The 18,178-nt window shown below is 54.0% G+C and overlaps 1 protein-coding gene across 4 annotated transcripts in view; it reads left to right on the top strand.

Moving 5' to 3' along the window:
* Nucleotides 1-288: 288 nt before the first annotated feature.
* CRHR1 (corticotropin releasing hormone receptor 1) overlaps nucleotides 289-18,178 on the top strand; it is a 52,891-nt gene continuing 35,001 nt past the window's right edge. For 3 of the 4 annotated variants that reach the window (XM_054537164.2, XM_024235391.3, XM_024235390.3), the window contains exon 1: nucleotides 292-553. In XM_054537164.2, the coding sequence (XP_054393139.1) occupies nucleotides 521-553 (33 nt within the window). In that variant the 5' untranslated portion in view covers nucleotides 292-520. Of the gene's footprint in view, nucleotides 554-18,178 lie in introns of all 4 variants that reach the window. The other variant, XM_024235389.3, reaches the window with a different exon arrangement.

The raw sequence follows: 18,178 nt of genomic DNA, 5'->3' as shown, positions 1-18,178 counted from the left end.
CGCGCCCCGAGGACTGCCGCAAACCCCGGACGCAGGGAAAGGGGATCCTGGCGGCGGGACGCAGAGAGCGGGTCCGGGGAAGGGGAGGGAACGGAGGAGGCGAGGAGCTGGGAGGGAGCCGAGGGGCGAGGCGCGGAGGAGGGACCGAAGGGGAGCGGAGGGGAGAGGGAGGGGGAGGAAGGGGAGGGGACGAGCTGGGCGAGGGGGCGGGGAGCCGAGGCGAGGAGCGGCGCGGACAGTGGGGGAGGTGGCGGGGGCGAGGCCGGCAAGAGGCGGCCGCGGGCCGGGCTGCGTCGGGAAACGGCGGCCAGACTTCCCTGGGAAGGGGCGAGCGAGAGCCGGGCCGGGCCGGGCCGGGCCGCGGGGCCGGGAAGCGCCGAGCCGGGCACCTCCTCACCAGGCAGCGACCGAGGAGCCCGGCCGCCCACCCCGTGCCGCCCGAGCCCGCAGCCGGCCGCCGGTCCCTCTGGGATGTCCGTAGGACCCGGGCATTCAGGACGGTAGCCGAGCGAGCCCGAGGATGGGACGGCACCCGCAGCTCAGGCTCGTCAAGGTGAGAGCCCGCCGGCCAGCCCTCGAGCGCTGGCGCCCCCGGCCCCTGGCGGACGCGGGACGGGGCTGGGCTGTGGGTGTGATGGGGGCGGGGGCGCTGGGAGAGCCGTGCTTAGGTCCGGAAAGGCTGGGCTCCGGGGCAGCCTAACTCTCTGGACCTTTGGAGCCAGGGTTCGGTAGGCAGGGGGAGACTCAGGTGAGAAAAGAAATCGTGGCGAAGCCGCCGGGATGTTGGCGGAGGAGGGGTCCGCCCACCCGGGTAGCCGGCTCCGCGCCAAGAATCGCTCTAGGCTTTGGGGCAGACGCCTAGGGGAGGGGAGGTTCCACCTCCCACGCCCTTCCTGCAGACCTCGGCCCCGGGACTGGAGGCTCTGAAGCGGGGTTCCCACCTCGCCCCAGCGCCCCCAAACAGCTCCCCGACTCCGCACGCCCCCGCCCTAGTCCTGGGAGCGCGTCCTGCCCCTTCCCCTCCGCGGCGAGCTGCGAGTCCGGGGAGATGAATGCCGCCCGCGCCTGCGAGCCTTGATCAATATCGCAGTCTCGGGGGAGGAGACGGTGCCTCCGGCGGCAGTTCCTGTTCCCCGACCGCGGCTGAGAGCGCGACGCTCGCTCTCCGAGCCTGGGCAACCGCGATCCCCGCGCTGCGCGGCCGACCCTGCGACGCGGATCGGGCGCTGGAGTTTAGGAAAGTCGCCAGACCGCACGACCAGCGTCTGCCCGCTGAAGTTCGTGGGCGGCGGGGCGGCCCGCGGGTTGTGTGAGCCAGGGAAGGGCCGGGAGGCCGGCAGTCCGGCCCGCCGCTCGTGCCAGGCGTCACTTGCAACCCCGAGCGCTTTCCAGAGCGTTTTGGTCTTGCAGAGTATAGGCGCGCCCGCTGCAGCCGGCCGGAGAGGCGGGTGGGCCTCTGCGCTGCTGCCGGGACACCCCGCGTCGCGCCAGTCTGGGCGTCGCCTCACCTGGGACCGGGGACTCGGGACTCCGCAAGGTCCGCTCCAGCCACAAACATAGACACCAGCTTGACCCGGCTCAGGGCATTCAGAGCGATTACATTCAAGAGACTTCGGTGGATTTGGGGGAGGGGTGCGGATTGGCGGAATTTCATTTTTCCATCAGTTATTAAACCAACTGTACGTATACCGGCTTACCAAGTGGTTTGAGTTAAACCACCAAGATTTTTAAATGCAGCAGCTGCTGCTTCCTTAGTTGAGACGTTACAAGTTACTGAGATTTTTCTCTAATCCTGCCCCTCCCCAAATATTTATAAATTGATTATTAAAATGACCAAGGGTTGGTCTTATTGAACCCACATCCCCTCCGCCATCCGTTACCTGAGGGCTAGGGATGAACTCACAGTTTATTTTCTGGGTGATCGAGGAGACAGACAGGTGAGGAAGGTAGAAGAAAAACATCCAGAGAGGTCGAATAGATGGCACTGAATGGTAATATTTTCCAAAAGGCTCGCGTGTACCGAAGCCTGGTCTAAATGCACAAACCAGTTAGACCAAATTTAGTCTTTTAAATGGATTCAAGGGATTGAACTGCGGGTGTTTTCTTTTTTTTTTTCTTTTCTTTTCTTTTTTTTTTTTCGGGTTTACACGAAAATAGATCAATGTTCTTTTTCTGGCCTTTCATAGAATTGTGTGCAAATCTCTGTTTAGAATGATCATGTTTTCCTTAAAAAAGTCTTTTTATTTCCGTTGTTCCTACTAGATGGGGGGGTGTTTGCCCTTTATGCTTGGCCTAATAAACTCAGTAGGCATTCAATAAATTCCAGATGAATGTGGGGCAGTGAGTGAATGGCCAGCGAATGCTGTTTTCAAACGTTGGTTACAATTAAATAGTTGCTTTTCTTCTTTTATTGATGTAGCATGTACAATTCACTGGGCATTATTCTACCTGCTTTGCAAATATTAAGTCATTTAGTCCTCCTAACAGCCCTAGGAAGTAGGAATTATTCCTGAGACACAGAGAGGCTAAGTAACTGGTTCAAGGTCACACAGCCAGTGAGTAGTGAAGTCAGAATTCAAACCCAGACACTCTGATAAAAGGCTTTGTTTTGTTTGCTTTTACCAGAAAATATCCTTTTTTTTTTTTTTTCGAGACAGGGTCCCACTCTGTCGCCCAGGTTGGAGTGCAATGGCGTGATCATGGCTCACTGAAGCCTCAACCTCCCTAGGCTCTGGTGATCCTCCCACCCCAGCCTCCAGAATAGCTGGGACCACAGGCATGCACCACCACACCCAGCTAATCTTTGTATTTTTTGTAAAGATGGGGTTTCCCCATATTGCCCTGGCTGGTCTCGAACTCCTGGGCTCAAGTGATCAGCCAGCCTCGGCCTCCCAAAGTGCTAGGATTACAGGCATGAGCAACCATGCCCGGCCATTATCAGAAAATATTCTAAGCCACCTAAATCTCACTCTAGAGCTCAGCCAGATGAGGGCTCAGGTAGTTTTGTCAGCATGAGAGTACAAATCTAGGGGATTTAGGGTTAATCCCAAATCCAGCTCCATCCCCAACAAGTCAGCCAGTGTTGAGAAAGGGTCCACTCTGGGGCCTATATTGTGGGCCTCACACTATAGCGGTTACACAGTCCTGGGGGAAAATGTGTGTGAATGGGGAAAGACAGGGTGTGTGAAAGTGTGTGTGTGAGTGGGGAGAGATGATGTGTGTACAAGTGGCCATGAGTCAGGAGAAGACATACAAGACATTGTCTCTATCTCCAGGGAGGGGCAGGGGCCTGAGCACCTCGGAGTCAACCACACACCCACTGCAGCTCCTCATAGGGAGATGGAGTGTGGCTGTAAACATGGGTCCCAGTGTCTGTGAGGGGTGCAGAAGGCAAGGCCTCTGGATGGGTTCTAACAGGAGAGTGAGCTCCCAGGAGGGAGCTGGTTTTATTGCTATTGTTATTCTTATATAAGCCAATTTAGCAGCAATAGGCAAAGTTTGAAAACCAGAATGGAAAATGATTGCAACCTCACTCTTTTAATCTGGCTGCTGTATAATTCATTTAAAAAATAACCCCCACAGGTCCCCTTCTCAAGTACCTGTCTGTGCACAGCTGTGGCCGTTGGGCAGCCCTCTCCTCAGAGTCACAGCCCAAGTCTGTTTCACTTTACTCCTGAGCCTCTGCAGGAGACTGTCAATGTCTGCATGTTGCCTGTGAGTGAATGGACTTTGCCATCCCTATATCGGTGCATATCTGGGCCATTTCCAAGTTGTTTCTTTGATTAAACGATATGGAGCCAGGTTTTCGAGGGGAGCGTTGGCAGGAGACATGAGGAACGCGAAACAGTGAGCCCAGGGTGGGCCAGTGGGCTGCTGTGGCGTGCGGGACTGCTGGCCTGGCCACAGACTGGGGGCAAAGACAGGGAGGGGCCAAAAGCCAGGCCAAGCCCCTTGGATTTGAAATAACCAGCCATAGAGAGGAGTGTGTAGATTACGGAAAAGTTGAACACTCACCCAGAGCCAGTGAGGACAAGCTCAAGTGGAAAATCCATTTCTCACCCTCTCTAACATTTGGATCCTCAAGAGCATCAACCTCCAGCCGAGTTCAACCACACATAAGGAGTTTGGGGGTCAAAGGTGCCACCACCCCAAGTGCCCGTGTGGCCTAGAAGGAAGTGGTTAGGTGCCGGGCTGATAATTTTGGCAGCTATTGAAGGGGAAAGACCATCAGCCTGGGAGTCAGTGAACCTGACTCTGATCCCAGCTCTGCCTCCAATCAGCTGTGTGATGGCAGGTAGGTCACCTTCCCTCTCTGAGCCACGGTTTATCTGTCTGTAAACAGGGATATTGGACTGGATTCTCTGTTCTCTCTCATGTCTCTGTGAAAGGTCTGTGTTTTCAAATACTCCTTAGGGACATGACCTCACATAGAAAGAGGGGGGTGCCACCAGTTGGATTCCCAGCACTCCCCCTTCCTAGTTCTGCTCAAGCTGAGGGACCTTGGAACACGGTACTTAGACCTAAGTACTCTCTCTGGGCTTCAGTGTCCCCAGCTATAAAATGGGGGAAATGCCTAACTCAGGAGGTTGAGGTAAGGACAAAAGGAATTAATACATGGACAGTGCTTGGAACAGTGCCTGGCACAGTCTGCTTTCAGAAAAAGCTGCAAGGGGGCTACTCTCAGCAGAAATAAGTTAATGCAGGAACAGCAACTAGCAGCTCTTGGACATGCAATATATTATACATTTTTTGCATCTTTTACCCTTCACGGCACTGAGCCTCACAATCCGTTGCACATAGTAGGTGTTTCACAAATGTTTGTCGACTTCATGGATGGGTTTATTGTTGCTCCTTCCGTTTGGTATTGTACAATTGGAAAGAACCCATTTCTGTTCCCACAGGATGCAGATGTCATGTCAAAACAGAAGGCTGAGAGATGCTCAAACCACCCTAGCAGAAAAGCCATCTCTGATGCAGAAAGGACTAGAACTCCCCCTTAAGCCCACTGTGGTTATTAAAAAAGAGAAAACAACAGACAGCCAGTGCAGCACCTCAGTGATCTGGAGAATCCCTTGAGGGTAGAGCCTCAGCCGGTGAAACTCCAGCGCTTTTGCTGTGTCTGGAGGAGGGCAGGTCACTAACAGTGATCTGGGCCATTTCTTCCTCAGTGAAAAGAGGGAGTAGGGTGATCTCTCCCAGCTCTGATTCTACCCTAACTGCTCACGGTATCAACCGAAGAAGGGTGAGCCCATTTTGAACGTAAGGCCAGGTCAAGATTTCAGCTGCAGTTTTAATAGTCAAAGAATGAATTTGTTAACTACAAATGATTCTTGTCTACCTAAATTCAGGGAGGTCCCTAGGAATTTTTTTTTTTTTTTGAGACAGGGTCTCACTCTGTTGCCCAGGCTGGAGTGCAGTGGTGTGAACACAGCTCACTGCAGCGTCAACCTTGTGGGTTCAAGTGATCCTCCCACCTCAGCCTCCCAAGTAGCTGGGACCATAGGCATGCATCACCACACTTAGCTAATTTTAACATTTTTTGTAGAGACAGGGTCTTGCCATATTGCCCAGGCCGGTCTTGAACTCCTGGGCTCAAGCGATCCTCCCACCTCAGCCTCCCAAAGTGTAGGGTTACAGGCATGAGCCACCGTGCCCGGCCTTCATCCTTTTAAAATGCTTGTCTTTGGATTTGTTGCTCTAGGCTAGCCATCCCTTACCTCACCCAGTGTGGCAGTCAACATCTTCTTGTATGGGTGGGAACAGCAGATGAAGCAAATGTGGGCTTGAATCCTTACTCTGCCCTGAAGCTGTGGGCAAGTCACCTCAATTTCTTCATCTGTCTAAAGCGGGGAAAATAATACCTACTTTATGGGATAATCATAATGACCTTGAGATGCCAGGTGTGAAATTACGCACAGTTGCACAGTGTCTGGCACACAGTAAGTGCATACTAAATATTAGCTATAGTAGTCACTTAATAAATCTTACCAACTTCCTCAGTCTAAGAAAGGCCATCAAAAGGAGGAGTGGTGAGGGGATGGGGGTAGAGGAAGGGTATTTGGCGTATAGAATCTCTTCCTGCCTTAGAGCACTTTTCACAGTCCCTGGGGAAAAGGGATCAGCTACCATCCATCAGCTGAGCTTGAAGGTCATGGACAGACCTGAGCATCTGTGATATGGAGAAACCTGACAGTAAAAGTAGATATGTAGGGAGGATAATACGAAGTGATTCACTCACTGATGCAAACAATCATTTTGAAAATAACTAGCTGGATTCTATTAGACAACAGATTCTTAATCACTTGTTTTCTGAGTACGTGGTATCCGCTTCCACAAAATTGAATGGATGGCAGGAAGGGAGGGAGGTGGACTTCATGAAACGGGCATGTCAGAATCTGGCTTTGGAAGACGGGTCCCCTTCACGTAGAACTGCGGATTCAAATGCTTTAGCCAAACATGTTCTTTGTCAGCTGTCCACCCAGCAGCCATAAAACTGTTTCTGGGACAAATGAAGATGTTTGTGGCTGTTCTTTCTGCCTTATAAGCACAGGCAATTTGTCCATCTCACCCGCCTGGCACTGCTGGGCCCAGAGAGAAGCCTCAGCGAGGTGCTTTGAGATGGGATTTGTGGGGTGTGCACCTGCCTCCCTCCGCATGTCAGCTGGTTTCTAAGCCCCAGCCAGTCTGGTTGGGAGCCAGTGTGCCTAGGTCAGAGCCCAGAAAAACTGGCTAGACTGGTCCAGTCACTTCGTGGCTGCGGAACCAGGGAGGCAGGGCTTGTTCTAGACTGACCGCTATACTCTAGAGTCTACCCACTGGAGTTTTAAGAGGTAGTGGAAGCTATCAGGAAGCACAGTGAGAAGCTTAGTTGAACCTTTGAGTGCTGGGACGTCAGGGGCTTTAGGAGAATTGGGACAATATATTGGTCATCATCCCTGGTCAGTACCAAAGCCCACAGAGCTGAAAGGCACCTGCCTGGGGTGAAAGGCTAGGACAAGTGATGGCTGCAGCATTGCCATTTCCAGTGGGGGGTGCCCTCCCTCTGTGAGCCATCCATCTCTCCCTCCCTGTTTTCCCAGCTTCTTTGGCAAGGTGTGTGAAGGGCTCATTTCTAGAAAGCCCTTCCTAGCTCAGCAGAGGCCAGAGGTACGAGGCTGGGTGGGGAGCCTGTGCACAGAGACAGGGAAAAGGAGTGTGGCCAGGGGACAAGGGGCTGGGCTGGGTGGGCTGGAAAAGCAAACTGGGTCCAGGAGGGGTTTTACCCTGGGGGAAGGGCTGCAGGAGAGTCCAGGGCCATCTGCGGCACAGTCGTTACAGGTCCAGGCCCCCTGCACTGGGGACCCGACTGCACTCAGAGCACAGGCCTGGCAGGGTGCCCAAGGGCTCGCTCAAGGTGGGTGATTTCATTCTTATAGAAGATGCGGAGAGACAGACAGACAGACAGTGAGAGAAGCAAAAGGGGAGGGAGAAGAAAAAGACCTGCCTGCCTGCCTTGGTCATTCTTGCTTTTAACTTTCTCCCTAGCATCCAAGAGAGCCTATGCCCGGGTTCTGAGGCCAGCAGTGGCATCTCCTGGAAACTTCCTCTCTCTTCTCACAAGAATTCCTCCACCCATCCCTATCCTGGTGCCTGGGTGCCCAAAGCCATCCTCAGCTGTCAGGAGAGCCTTCGGCGCAGGGATGCCCCAGATGAGCTCCCACCATGATCCCACTCTCTTCCACTGCCCCCAGGGCTGCTCCTCCTCCCCAGAAGCAGGGTGCAGAAGGGACAGGATCTGTTGCCTCTGTGGGCCTACGTGTTTCTCAGTGGGCATTTTTTTTTCTCTCTCTGTTTCTCTCTCTCTGTCTCTCTCTCACACACACACACACACACACACACACACACGCTGGGACCCTGGCGAGTGAGCTACTTTGCAGTGTTCCTAACACCCGCACCTGCCACCCCCCTCAGAAGCCACTGTGTGGTCACCACCTCTCCTCTCCTCTAAGCACAGCCAGACCTGCACAGCAGGTGTGCGATGCCACCTCAAGGCCAGGGTTGGAGGCTGACTTCCAGAGGAGCAGCTGGGCACCCGGGGACCACGGGCTTAGCCGGGTGAGTGACTAGCAGGTTAGACAGCCTCCCCAGCATCCCTCAGCTGCCCATGCGTGGCTGGGAGCCCGAGAGGCTCAGCCACTCCTTCATCTTCCCAGACAGGTAGGACAAGGCTGGTCCTTGGAGGGAGGCTGGTCCTTGCATCCTGGGCTTGATCTTGGTCTGAGCCACGCCCTTCCCTTTCCTCTTTCTGCCAACTCTGCTCTTGTCCCTTGCCTACGCCACCCAGGTTCTTTTAAGCAGGTACACTGTTCACTGGCCAGGTGCGCCATTTACTGAGCTGCTCTTGCACTAAGGCCTACACAAATGACCCCATTGAGTCCTCCCATCCCCTTCTAGAGGGGAAAGAACCTGACGCTCCCCTAATCTCTTGCTCCTCACCCCTGGCCCTCTGCCTGAGTCGCACTGTTCTCCTTCCTCCCCTGCCAACCCCCACCCAGCAGAATATACATATATGACACTTCTCTTACAGGAGCTTCTGCCCCCGAGTCTCTCTGTGCCAATCTTTGTCTGTCATGTCCACCAAAGTCTTCCTGAACTGCCCCCACCTCCTCCTCCAGGAAGCCCTCCAATCTAAATCTGTCTCTCACTGGTTGTTCCTTTGTTCTCAGCTCATCCCATCCCCTGGTGTGAGCCTCTAGCTCATCGTGGATCCTGGGCTGTCCCACAACATGGGGTCTTACAGCTCTTTGATGTGTCCCCCCCACAGGGGGCTCAAAAACACCTACTAACCAGATTCCACATGGGCCCCTGGTGACCCACATCTAACCTGAGCCCTTGTTCCCACCGTAGATTATGAGCTCTGCCTAGACCAGAAAGATTCCCTTACAAAACAAAACAAAAAAATAACAAAACCTCTGTGTGCCCAGAACTTAGTCCAGAACTGTGCACACAGTAGGTGCACAGTAGATGCTGAAGTAAATGGAGGGTCTCTCCCGGCTCCCACTCCCCGATGAACGTCTGTCTGAGTGTGGAAGTGCTATGGCTACAGAAGACACAAGTGACAAGCCAGACAGATAGGTCCCTCTCTGCCTCCGCGTGTGGATTTGTGACTCAACGGCTTATCAAGGGGTACGCAGCAGCGCGGCTTAGTAACATTAAAAGATTCCAGCACTGCCCTGTGTTCCGCCTCCGGTCCCCATAGCACTGGGGGCGTTGTCCGCGTGCACGCAAGGGCAGCATGTTGCTTCATGAGCGGTTCTGGACAGGGATGGTGGGAGATGTTGCTAGAGGGAATTGTGGCCCTGGGCTTAGAAACAAAGGGGCAAGAAGGTCTCAGAAGCTGGGGCCTCCAGAGAGAAGGGTCAGGGCACTTTAACCTCCAAATGGGGACTGGGGAGGTGGCCTTGGTGGCATCCTGGGGTTCCCTCCGTGGTGCTGTCCTGGTTCTGCTGGTCATGAGGCAGGAATAGCCAGGCAAGGCAGGGATGCCAAGAGCATTGGCATTCCTGGTACCTTCGTGAGATCCCGTCCATTGGCATCCCACCCCTCCAGCTCCTTGTGAGTCGGTGTGGGGGGGCAGCCTGGGGCGTCTTTTCTCTCCTGATGGCTGGGGCCTCATGGCCTGACCGTGGAAGCTGCTGCAAGGCTGTGAAATGCGGGGGGTGCCTAGGAGTGGTGGGGCTCACATGCATCCTGGAGGAAGGACCACAGTCCCTAAAGCTGACAGGGCAGGAGGCCTAGGATTGGAGCTGACTCTGCCACTTCCTGGATGGGTGACCTTGGGCAAATCACACGACCTCTCTGGACCTTTGTGTCCTCTTTACTGGAACGACCACAATGCAGAATGAAAGAGGAAATGCCTGTGCTACTGCAAGGGGCCTGCTCCCACCAAAGGTCAGTGAGACCTGCTATTTTCATGGGTGGGAGTCCCACCCCAGGACTCCCCTCAAAACTAAGCCCAACTATCACTCAAGACCCGCCTCCTCCATGAGGCCTTCCCTGGTGAGCCAGGCATCACACTCTGTTCTCCAGCTAAAGCAGGGCTCTCAAACCAGCTGTGGGGAAGGACGACATGGATTTTTCCAATCCATGGCCAACTGGCATGTGGTCCTGCTGTGTAGCCTGCACCACGTGATTCACCTGGCAAGTCTGACAGCATCTGAATTGGTCTAGACCCTGTTTGATGAGATGAGTCTTGACTACATGCTCGGATGTCACCGCAGGGATGGATTCACATGAAATGCTTACTCTCCAGTTTTGTACTTCTCAAGTTGTAGACCAGGAACCAATTGTTGGTAGGTTGGCAAACTTGACCAGTCGGACCAGTACTCACCACCCTTTGAATAGCGTGGGCCTAAAGCCCTCCTTTGGGGCCAGAATTCACTGCCTGGCCCAGATCTCTGGTTCACCCTTCACACAGCCTGGCCTTCCTGCCATGCTTCTTGCACTTGTGTGTCTCCATTGCATGGATGTGAGTGATGTAGTGGCTCTTTCCGGCAGCCAAGGCTGGGTGACAGAAGAAGGAAGAACTCTTGTCCAGGAGGAGGAAACTCTTTGGTTTACTCAGACCCCTTACCCAGTGGCGGGTTCTGAGCAGGCCCCTTCCCCCTCCTTGTCACACTCATCAATCTGCACTTGGTGACAAAGTGAGCTGAGGACCCATGATCAGTGGTCGCAGCCCCTAGTGGGGCAAGGGCAGCCTTGCTCTGTGTGGGTTCCCCAAAGCTCATAGGACTTAGCCCCACGCTGTTCTACCCCTTGTCCCCACACTCATACAAGGTAAAGGAACCCCACTTCTCCAAGGCCCAGGACCCAGCTCTGCCTCCTGCCTCTGAGGTGCCGGCCCTGGGGAGGCTCTGGTGGAGCCTCGGCTGGGTGAGCTCAGCTCTCTGACTCTGGGAAGAGGCTGCTGTTCGAGCTCTTTCTGGGCTGCCTCATTCCTCAACTTTGGCTGCATCAGCAGGCAGACCTTCCTGCATCTCCCAGGCACCCCCTGCAGGAGGAGATCTAGAGGAGCTGACCCAGCAGGGCCAGGACAGAGTGAGTGAGGGGAAAGAGTTCCCATCTGCCCAGCTGGCCAGGAAAGGTCATTTCCACCAGTCCGCTGCCCTCAGACTGAGGCCAGGAGGTGGGAGACTGACTGATCCAAGGTCCCACAGGGCATTCAGCAAGAAGAGTGCAATCCAGGTCCCCTTCCTGCCTTGAAGGTGCCTCTCTCTTGTAATCCCACACTCTTCCCAAGGTCCCCTCTACAGCCACCTTCCTCCCCTCCCCCGCCCCCATAATGGGCAGGCAGGCAAGTGTCTTCAAAGCTGGGATGGAGCATTGCAACCCTCCAACCCAGGGCTTCCCAACCTCAGCACTATTGACATTTGGGGCTGGATAATCCTTCACTGTGGGGGCTGGCCTGTGCATTTTAGGATGTTTATCAGCATTCCTGGCCTTTACCCATTAAATGCCAGTCGCACCTCCCCCTTCCTGATTATAGCAAGCAAGAATATCTTCAGACATCGCCAAACGTCCCCCGGGAGGCAAAATGGCCTCCAGGTGAGAATCTCTGAGCTGGCTGAGTTATCCTCACTTCTGTTGATGCTTCAGAATCACTGGAACACATTTAAAAAACATAAGGGTCCCTGAGCTCCCCACAGGCCTATTGAACCCCAATTTTGGGGGTGAGGTGTGAGAAATGGGATTTTCTGTCTCCCAGGTCAGGTGTCAAGCACTGTCTGGAAATTCTGATTTTGTCTAAGTCACTGCCTTTACAAGTCTGGTTAGTCCTAATTTCTGCCCTAAATATCCCTGTTCGGTGGGGTTTGGTGGTCCAGCAGCCCTCTTTAAACTGACCTTTGGCCTTAGAAGGCAGTCGTTTCTCCAGGAAAAACAGCCCCAAAGCCTTTAGCATTTTTAAATAAAATAGAACCTAATTCCCAGCCACCAGTTTCACTCTTCCTTCCTGGCCGTCTTTAAATCCCTTTTAAAACGCAGCTCCATAAAGGACATCTTTCCTCTGCCGACACCGAAATCCCCCTCACTTTACACTTGTCAGAGAGCGGCTGAGCCGAGAGCACAGCTGATAGTGTCACCTGCGTAGCTGGTGTCTCTGCGGCTGTCCCCACACCTCGGCTGTGCCTCCCACCCACTCAGGGACGGTTTCCCAGTGTCTGGGAGCCACTCACAGCTAACAGCTCCCAGGGGCAGGCACTGGATCAGAACCCCGGGCTGGGCTCCCTTCTTCTGTGAGAGCCAAACAGAGCCCTTCCTGAGTCCCATCCATTGGCAGGGTCCTACTGGTGTCCGCCCCCTCGTTCCCACTGCCAGCTCTGGGGGAGCTGGGCTGCAGCCAGGAGCCAGAGTTTGAAAGGCAAAGGAAACCTGTACCCATGTGTCTTTTGGAGGATCCAGGCTTGTGACGAGGAAGAGGAGGGAAGGGAAGGCAGGCAGAGCAGGCAGGGAAACAGGCTGTGCTGCCCAGGGGCAGGAGCATGGCTCCAATCCCAGTCCCTCCAGTGACTGCAGTCAAAACCCTGGGTAAGTAAGTTACCGTCTCCGGGTGTACCAGTCTCTCGTTTGAACAGTGGGGAGATAGTAAAGGCTCTGACTTGCAGGGATCGAGAAGGATTAAATGAAGAAATTCACAGGGCCTGGCATTGTGCAAGCCTTCAGTTAAAGCTGAAGAAAGAAAGAAGGAAGAAAGAAAGGAAGGGAAGAAGGGAGGGAGGAAAATGGAAGCCAGGGAAGACTGAGAAAGGTAGGGTGGTTAAGACAGGGAGAGAGGAAGATGGGGAGGAGAGAGGCAGGAGGTCGAGAAGGCACGGGATACAAGAACATATTCATGAGTGAATTTGGGAGCAGATCATACCAAGACGGGGAGTAAGTGAATGCATGAGAGGCAGAAATGGAGGGAAGACAAGGAGGATGGGAGCTACGCTCTGGGCACCCCCTGCCCCCATGCTTAGCAAATCCATATAATTGACCTGGATGTACACTCCACTCCTGTAGGTGACTGCTGCTGGCTTCTGGGAAAGAGTGGTGCTGGGAAGTGGGGTACATGCCCTGAGTGGGCAGGGGGCTGGGCAAGGGGCACTTCTGGGGAGAAAGGCCAAGTCAGGAAGGAAGAACGTGCAAAGTTGAGTAACAGAGTGGTGACCATTTGTGTGGCCTGCACACCTAGCCCCATGCTGTTTTTTCTTTTTCTTTTTTTTTTTTTTGAGATGGAGTCTCGCTCTGTCACCCAGGCTGGAGTGCAGTGGCGCGATCTCGGCTCACTGCAAGCTCCGCCTCCCGGGTTCATGCCATTCTCCTGCCTCAGCCTCCCGAGTAGCTGGGACTACAGGCGCCCACCACCACGCCCAGCTAATTTTTTGTATTTTTAGTAGAGACGGGGTTTCACCGTGGTCTCGATCTCCTGACCTCGTGATCCGCCTGCCTCGGCCCCCCAAAGTGCTGGGATTACAGGCGTGAACCACCACACCCGGCCCCATGCTGTTTTATATGCACCATATTGTTGAATCTCTCCAGGAGCTTTGGGATGTGAATATTTTATCCCTATCAGCCCCATTTACAGATGGGGAAAATGAGGCTCGGAGAAGTTCGGTGATTCTCCCAAGGTCACACAGGTAGGAGGGGGCAGATAAAAGATTCCAACAAGCATCTCTCCAGCCCCAAGTTTAGAGATTTGAATTTCTACTCTCCTGTACAGCCTGGAGCCAGGGCATATTCAGACTGGAAAGGAATATAGAGAACACAGTGACCTCCCCATTTTACAGGTGAGGTAACTGAGGTGGGGAGGTGACTTCTCTACCATCACAGAGCAAGTTCAGCAGAGTCAGCCCTGTGCTTCCCACCCAGAGTGCTTTTTCCTCTAGCACACCCTTCTGGAGTCCAAGGCGCGGGGCTATGGCGGGAGCAAGGAGAGGAGAGGGAGCTCCTGCTGAGCAGGAGGAATAGAGAGGAAAATGAGAAAAAGGAAACAGGCACCCCACAATCTCCTGCTGGGAATCATCATGAGACCCCGTGGTCAGAGGGGGCAGAAAGTGAAAACCCATCTGTTCACTTATTCATTCAGTCATTTATTTATTCAACAAACATGTTGGGGCCTGCTCTGTATCGGGCCCCACTGAGGATACAGAAATAGCTAAACACGGGCTGGGCAGGGTGGCTCACGCCTGTAATCTCAACACTTTGGGAGGCCGAGGTAGGTGGATCATCTGAGGTCAGGAGTTCGAGACCAGCATTGCCAACATGGCGAAACCCCATCTCTAATAAAAATATAAAAATTAGCCAGGTGTGATGGTGGGTGCCTGTTATCCCAGCTACTCAGGAGGCTGAGGCATGAGAATCTAACCCAGGAGGTAGAGGTTGCAGTGAGCCAAGATCGTGCCACTGCACTCCAGCCTGGGCGACAAGGCGAGACTCTGTCTCAGAAAAAAAAAAAAAAAGCCAAACACAGACCTTGCCCACAGGGAGCTTATAACCCAAGCTTATAACAGTACATCTGGAACCTTGGAGGGGTGTATGTGACTCTGGAGCTGGGGTCTCATGGCCCTTGCTGCCCTGGGGTGGGGGAGGCAGGTGACCCACTATTTCTAGCCCTGCTGCAAGGTTTTCTTAGGGGAGCAGAGGCATGAAGTAGCAGGGAGGGCGGGCGGGGGCACCCTGAGCAGGGGCCCCAGGGAGAAAAGCTGGGGGCGGGGAACACCCAGGCATCCCCCCTCCCTTAACTGTAGGCAGGAGATTTTCCTTTCCATTTTTTCTTCTCTGTACAACAGCAATTTAAGTTAATTAAATGTAACAATAAATTATTTCTCGCCTGCCTGGAATAATCTTTCAGTGCTCACCCACTTTGAGGGGAAGCACTGGCTCTTTGCCTTGAGATGGGAACTGGTTGTGGCTGTCACAGAAAGAGGCTGTGGGAGGAGGGCCAGGCCCGAGGCGGGACGGGGAGAAGCCTGGGCAGTCAAGAGGGCTGAGAAAGGACCCCTGGCATCGCTGTCCTCTGTCCCTAGTCTAGTTTTACTCTGGCTGGTCTCCACCTGTGGGTGGATGGGAAAAAGGTGCCCCATGAGGGTGCCCCTCTGCTGGTACACATCTTGCAAGTCTGTCCCCCACTGACCCCTCCGCTTGGCACTTCTGTAGCAAGAAATTCTGCAGAAACCACACAATTGCGTGTGGGGCCTGCCTTGCTCTTGTATTCAATTAGTCCGTAACTACAGATCTATCCCCCGTAGGTACAGAGACGTTTCTGAAGAGTTGATTGCACCGATGCTTTATTTCTGCAAACCAGATCCCAGTATTTAAATGCAACGGCGGACCCAGCTTTTTAGAGAAATCTTCATTTATGACCTCATTTCTTTTTCGCATTTAGATTTTCTTCTCTTGCCTTTGCTTAAAATAGGCTCCACCTGAACACAATGCAAAGCAAAGCAGAGTCAGAAGGGTCGGATATTGGGATTATGGAGCCTGCAGGACCCCAGGACCCAGGACCTTGGCCAGCAGATGGAAAGTGTGGGCTGGGGCCCTTGCCTCTGGGGTCACCAGGGAGAGCTTCGATCTTGGCCACACTGGAGAGTCAAGGGCTTCTCTGGGCCCCGTGTCAGGGTCTGCCAGAGTCTCCCAGACCAGGGAAGGCAACAAGGGCTGGTTTCACTCTGACCTGCTGAACCACCTCTGTGGAGCAGATGACTGTCGGCTGTCTCGCTGGGATGATGAGGGTGACAAGCTGGGATAATTCACTGCTCAGGAACCTGCCATGGTGCTCCAGGCCGACTGGATCCATCTCAGCCCAGTGTCTGAGGCCCTCCACAGGCAGCCTGCCACACCCCCACAAGCTCAGGACCCTCCCCTTGCTGGGAAGGCCCTCTCCCTCCCTCTGACAGCCACATCCACTCTGCCCCGACCTCCAGCTCACCTCCCCCAGGAAGCCTGCCCTCATGGGCACGGTGCTGACCCCATCTGAAACTCCATGGTCCCCCTGCCCTCAGTCTGTGCCTCATCTTGCCATCATCATGTATGTGTGTGTCTGTCTGTCCTTCCCCATCTCTTCTGAGTTCCTTTCCTTTTTTCCAAATCATGTACTTAGTCCTGGACTCTTTGAATGAAGGATCCCAGACCACCAAGGGGGTTGGAGACACCACTCAATCCAGTGGATTTCAAACCAAAAAAGCAACTTACCTTTTAAGCGGAAAAACTCCTTCCCAAAGCAAGGCTTCCTGAGAAGGCAGAAGGACCTAGCGGAAGATGACGAGAGGCCAGGTCCTGCCTGCGGGGCCTCCCCCAGGGCCCGGAAGGGACATCAGGAAAGCTGCTCCAGGCCAGCCCTCTGCAGTGGAGGCGCATTCTGGGGCCCAGAACAGCCAAGCCGGGCTGATGGCCCTGCTGATGCTTGTAGGGACTTTACATTGCAGATGCGGCTCTCCTGGTTCCCCCCAAATGGCCCATCTCCCAGTGAAGTGGGTAAGAAAGACCACATTGCCCCCACTTCGCAGATGAGGATGTTGAGTCTCAGAGGAGTCAGGTGACTCACCGAAAGCCACACAGGCAGTGGCAGGACTGCCTTGGGGCTCAGGAGAAGGGTGAGGGACCGTGTTGAAGGATGGCTCTCCAGCTGTGGCTCTGCCAAAGGCCAGCGCGGTCCCTGACCCCTGGGGGCTCTGGGGACTCTCCCAAGCTGAGCATCAGTGCTAGCTGTGAAAGGAGAGGGAAAACAGGCTCCCTTTTCCCTGTTCCCCAGGAACTTGTAGGAACCAGGCCTGAGATGCCTCAGCTGCCTCCAGGCCACCCCTCCCTCCCTCCAGTGGCCTTCAGGACCCTCCCCAAAAGGTTAATTACCGAATCATCACATCAAAGGAAATTGCACTTTTGTGCCTTAAAGACCAAACTGAGCTTCAGCAACACGGTTATTTATGGTCTCTAATAAGCATTTTCTGGGTGTGATTAACCTTTATACCAAAATCACACTGGGAATTGGGATGGCAGCTTCATTCCAGCCCCAATCTGTGCTGGCCCTGGGGGTGGGGGTGGGGGTAGCAGCTGCAGCAGACTGGAGCAGACTATGTCAGAACCTGGCCCTCCACCCCCGCCACAGACTCCTGCACCACCTTCCTCACCTCTGCCCATCCCTTCTGCTAAGGCACTGTCTTGACCTGCGCCTGGCCAGCCAGAGGGCGCGACTCTCTTCACGGTTCATCTCCTTGAAAGACAGCAGGAGTACCTGCTTACTGAATCCCAGCTACTAGAAACAGTTATGTGACACTGGGCACATCAACTACCCCAGACTTAAAATGGGAGCATGATACCCGCCCGGTCCGCTTTCCCTTCCATGCCAGGGACCCACTAGATCTTTGGAAAATCCTTTTGCGAGATGCTATAATTGAGCCACACACACCCTTGGCCTCAGACTTTAACCTTGAAGGTTTGGCTCTTTGGTGAGTGGAGAGATTTGTAGCTGAGCCGCAAGTTTTATTTGGAGCCTTGGGGCTGCCAGGCTGGTGCACGGAAGTGAGGCATTAGCCAGTGAGTGAACCTCGTGCTCTGCCAGCTTCAGCTTCAGTGCCGTTTTGATTTTCTCTGCTAGTTGGAAGATAGTAAATCACATGAAGTCTTGAAAACTTGGTTCTGAAAGGAGCGCCAGTGGCTGGGAGTGGTGATGGAGTGGAGGAGCAAGAGGCATCCGAGAAAGGCCAAAAGCACTTTGGTTTGATTTCAGAGAAGATGACATGTTCAGTTCACCCCATTTACCATATGCTTTGACTGTAGTTCCCGCTGTTTCAGGGTGCTGGTTGTTGGTGAGAAGTGGAGGAAGCCAAGAACCCTCCCCAGGAAAATGGTTTTCGTCACGCACACCAACTGCATTTATTTGCATATCTTCACACTGCCTGCTCCCCAGGTTAAGAATTCTGTGTTTTTTTAATTTTGTTTTGTTTTTTGTTGTTTTTGCCCAGCGTGGTGGCTCACCCCTGTAATCCCAGCACTTTGGGAGGCCGAGGCCGGCGGATCACTTGAAGTCAGGGGTTTGAGACCAGCCTGGCCAACATGGTGAAACCTCATCTCTACTAAAAACACAAAACCTAACCAGGCATGGTGGTGCAGGCCTGTAATCCCAGCTACTTGGGAGGCTGAGGCAGGAGAATTGCTTGAACCCAGG

The sequence above is a fragment of the Pongo abelii genome, chromosome 19, assembly GCF_028885655.2.
Source record: "Pongo abelii isolate AG06213 chromosome 19, NHGRI_mPonAbe1-v2.0_pri, whole genome shotgun sequence".
Classification (NCBI taxonomy): Eukaryota; Metazoa; Chordata; class Mammalia; order Primates; family Hominidae; genus Pongo; species Pongo abelii.
Note: the sequence above shows the minus strand (reverse complement) of the source record. Positions and strands in the feature narration are given on the sequence as shown.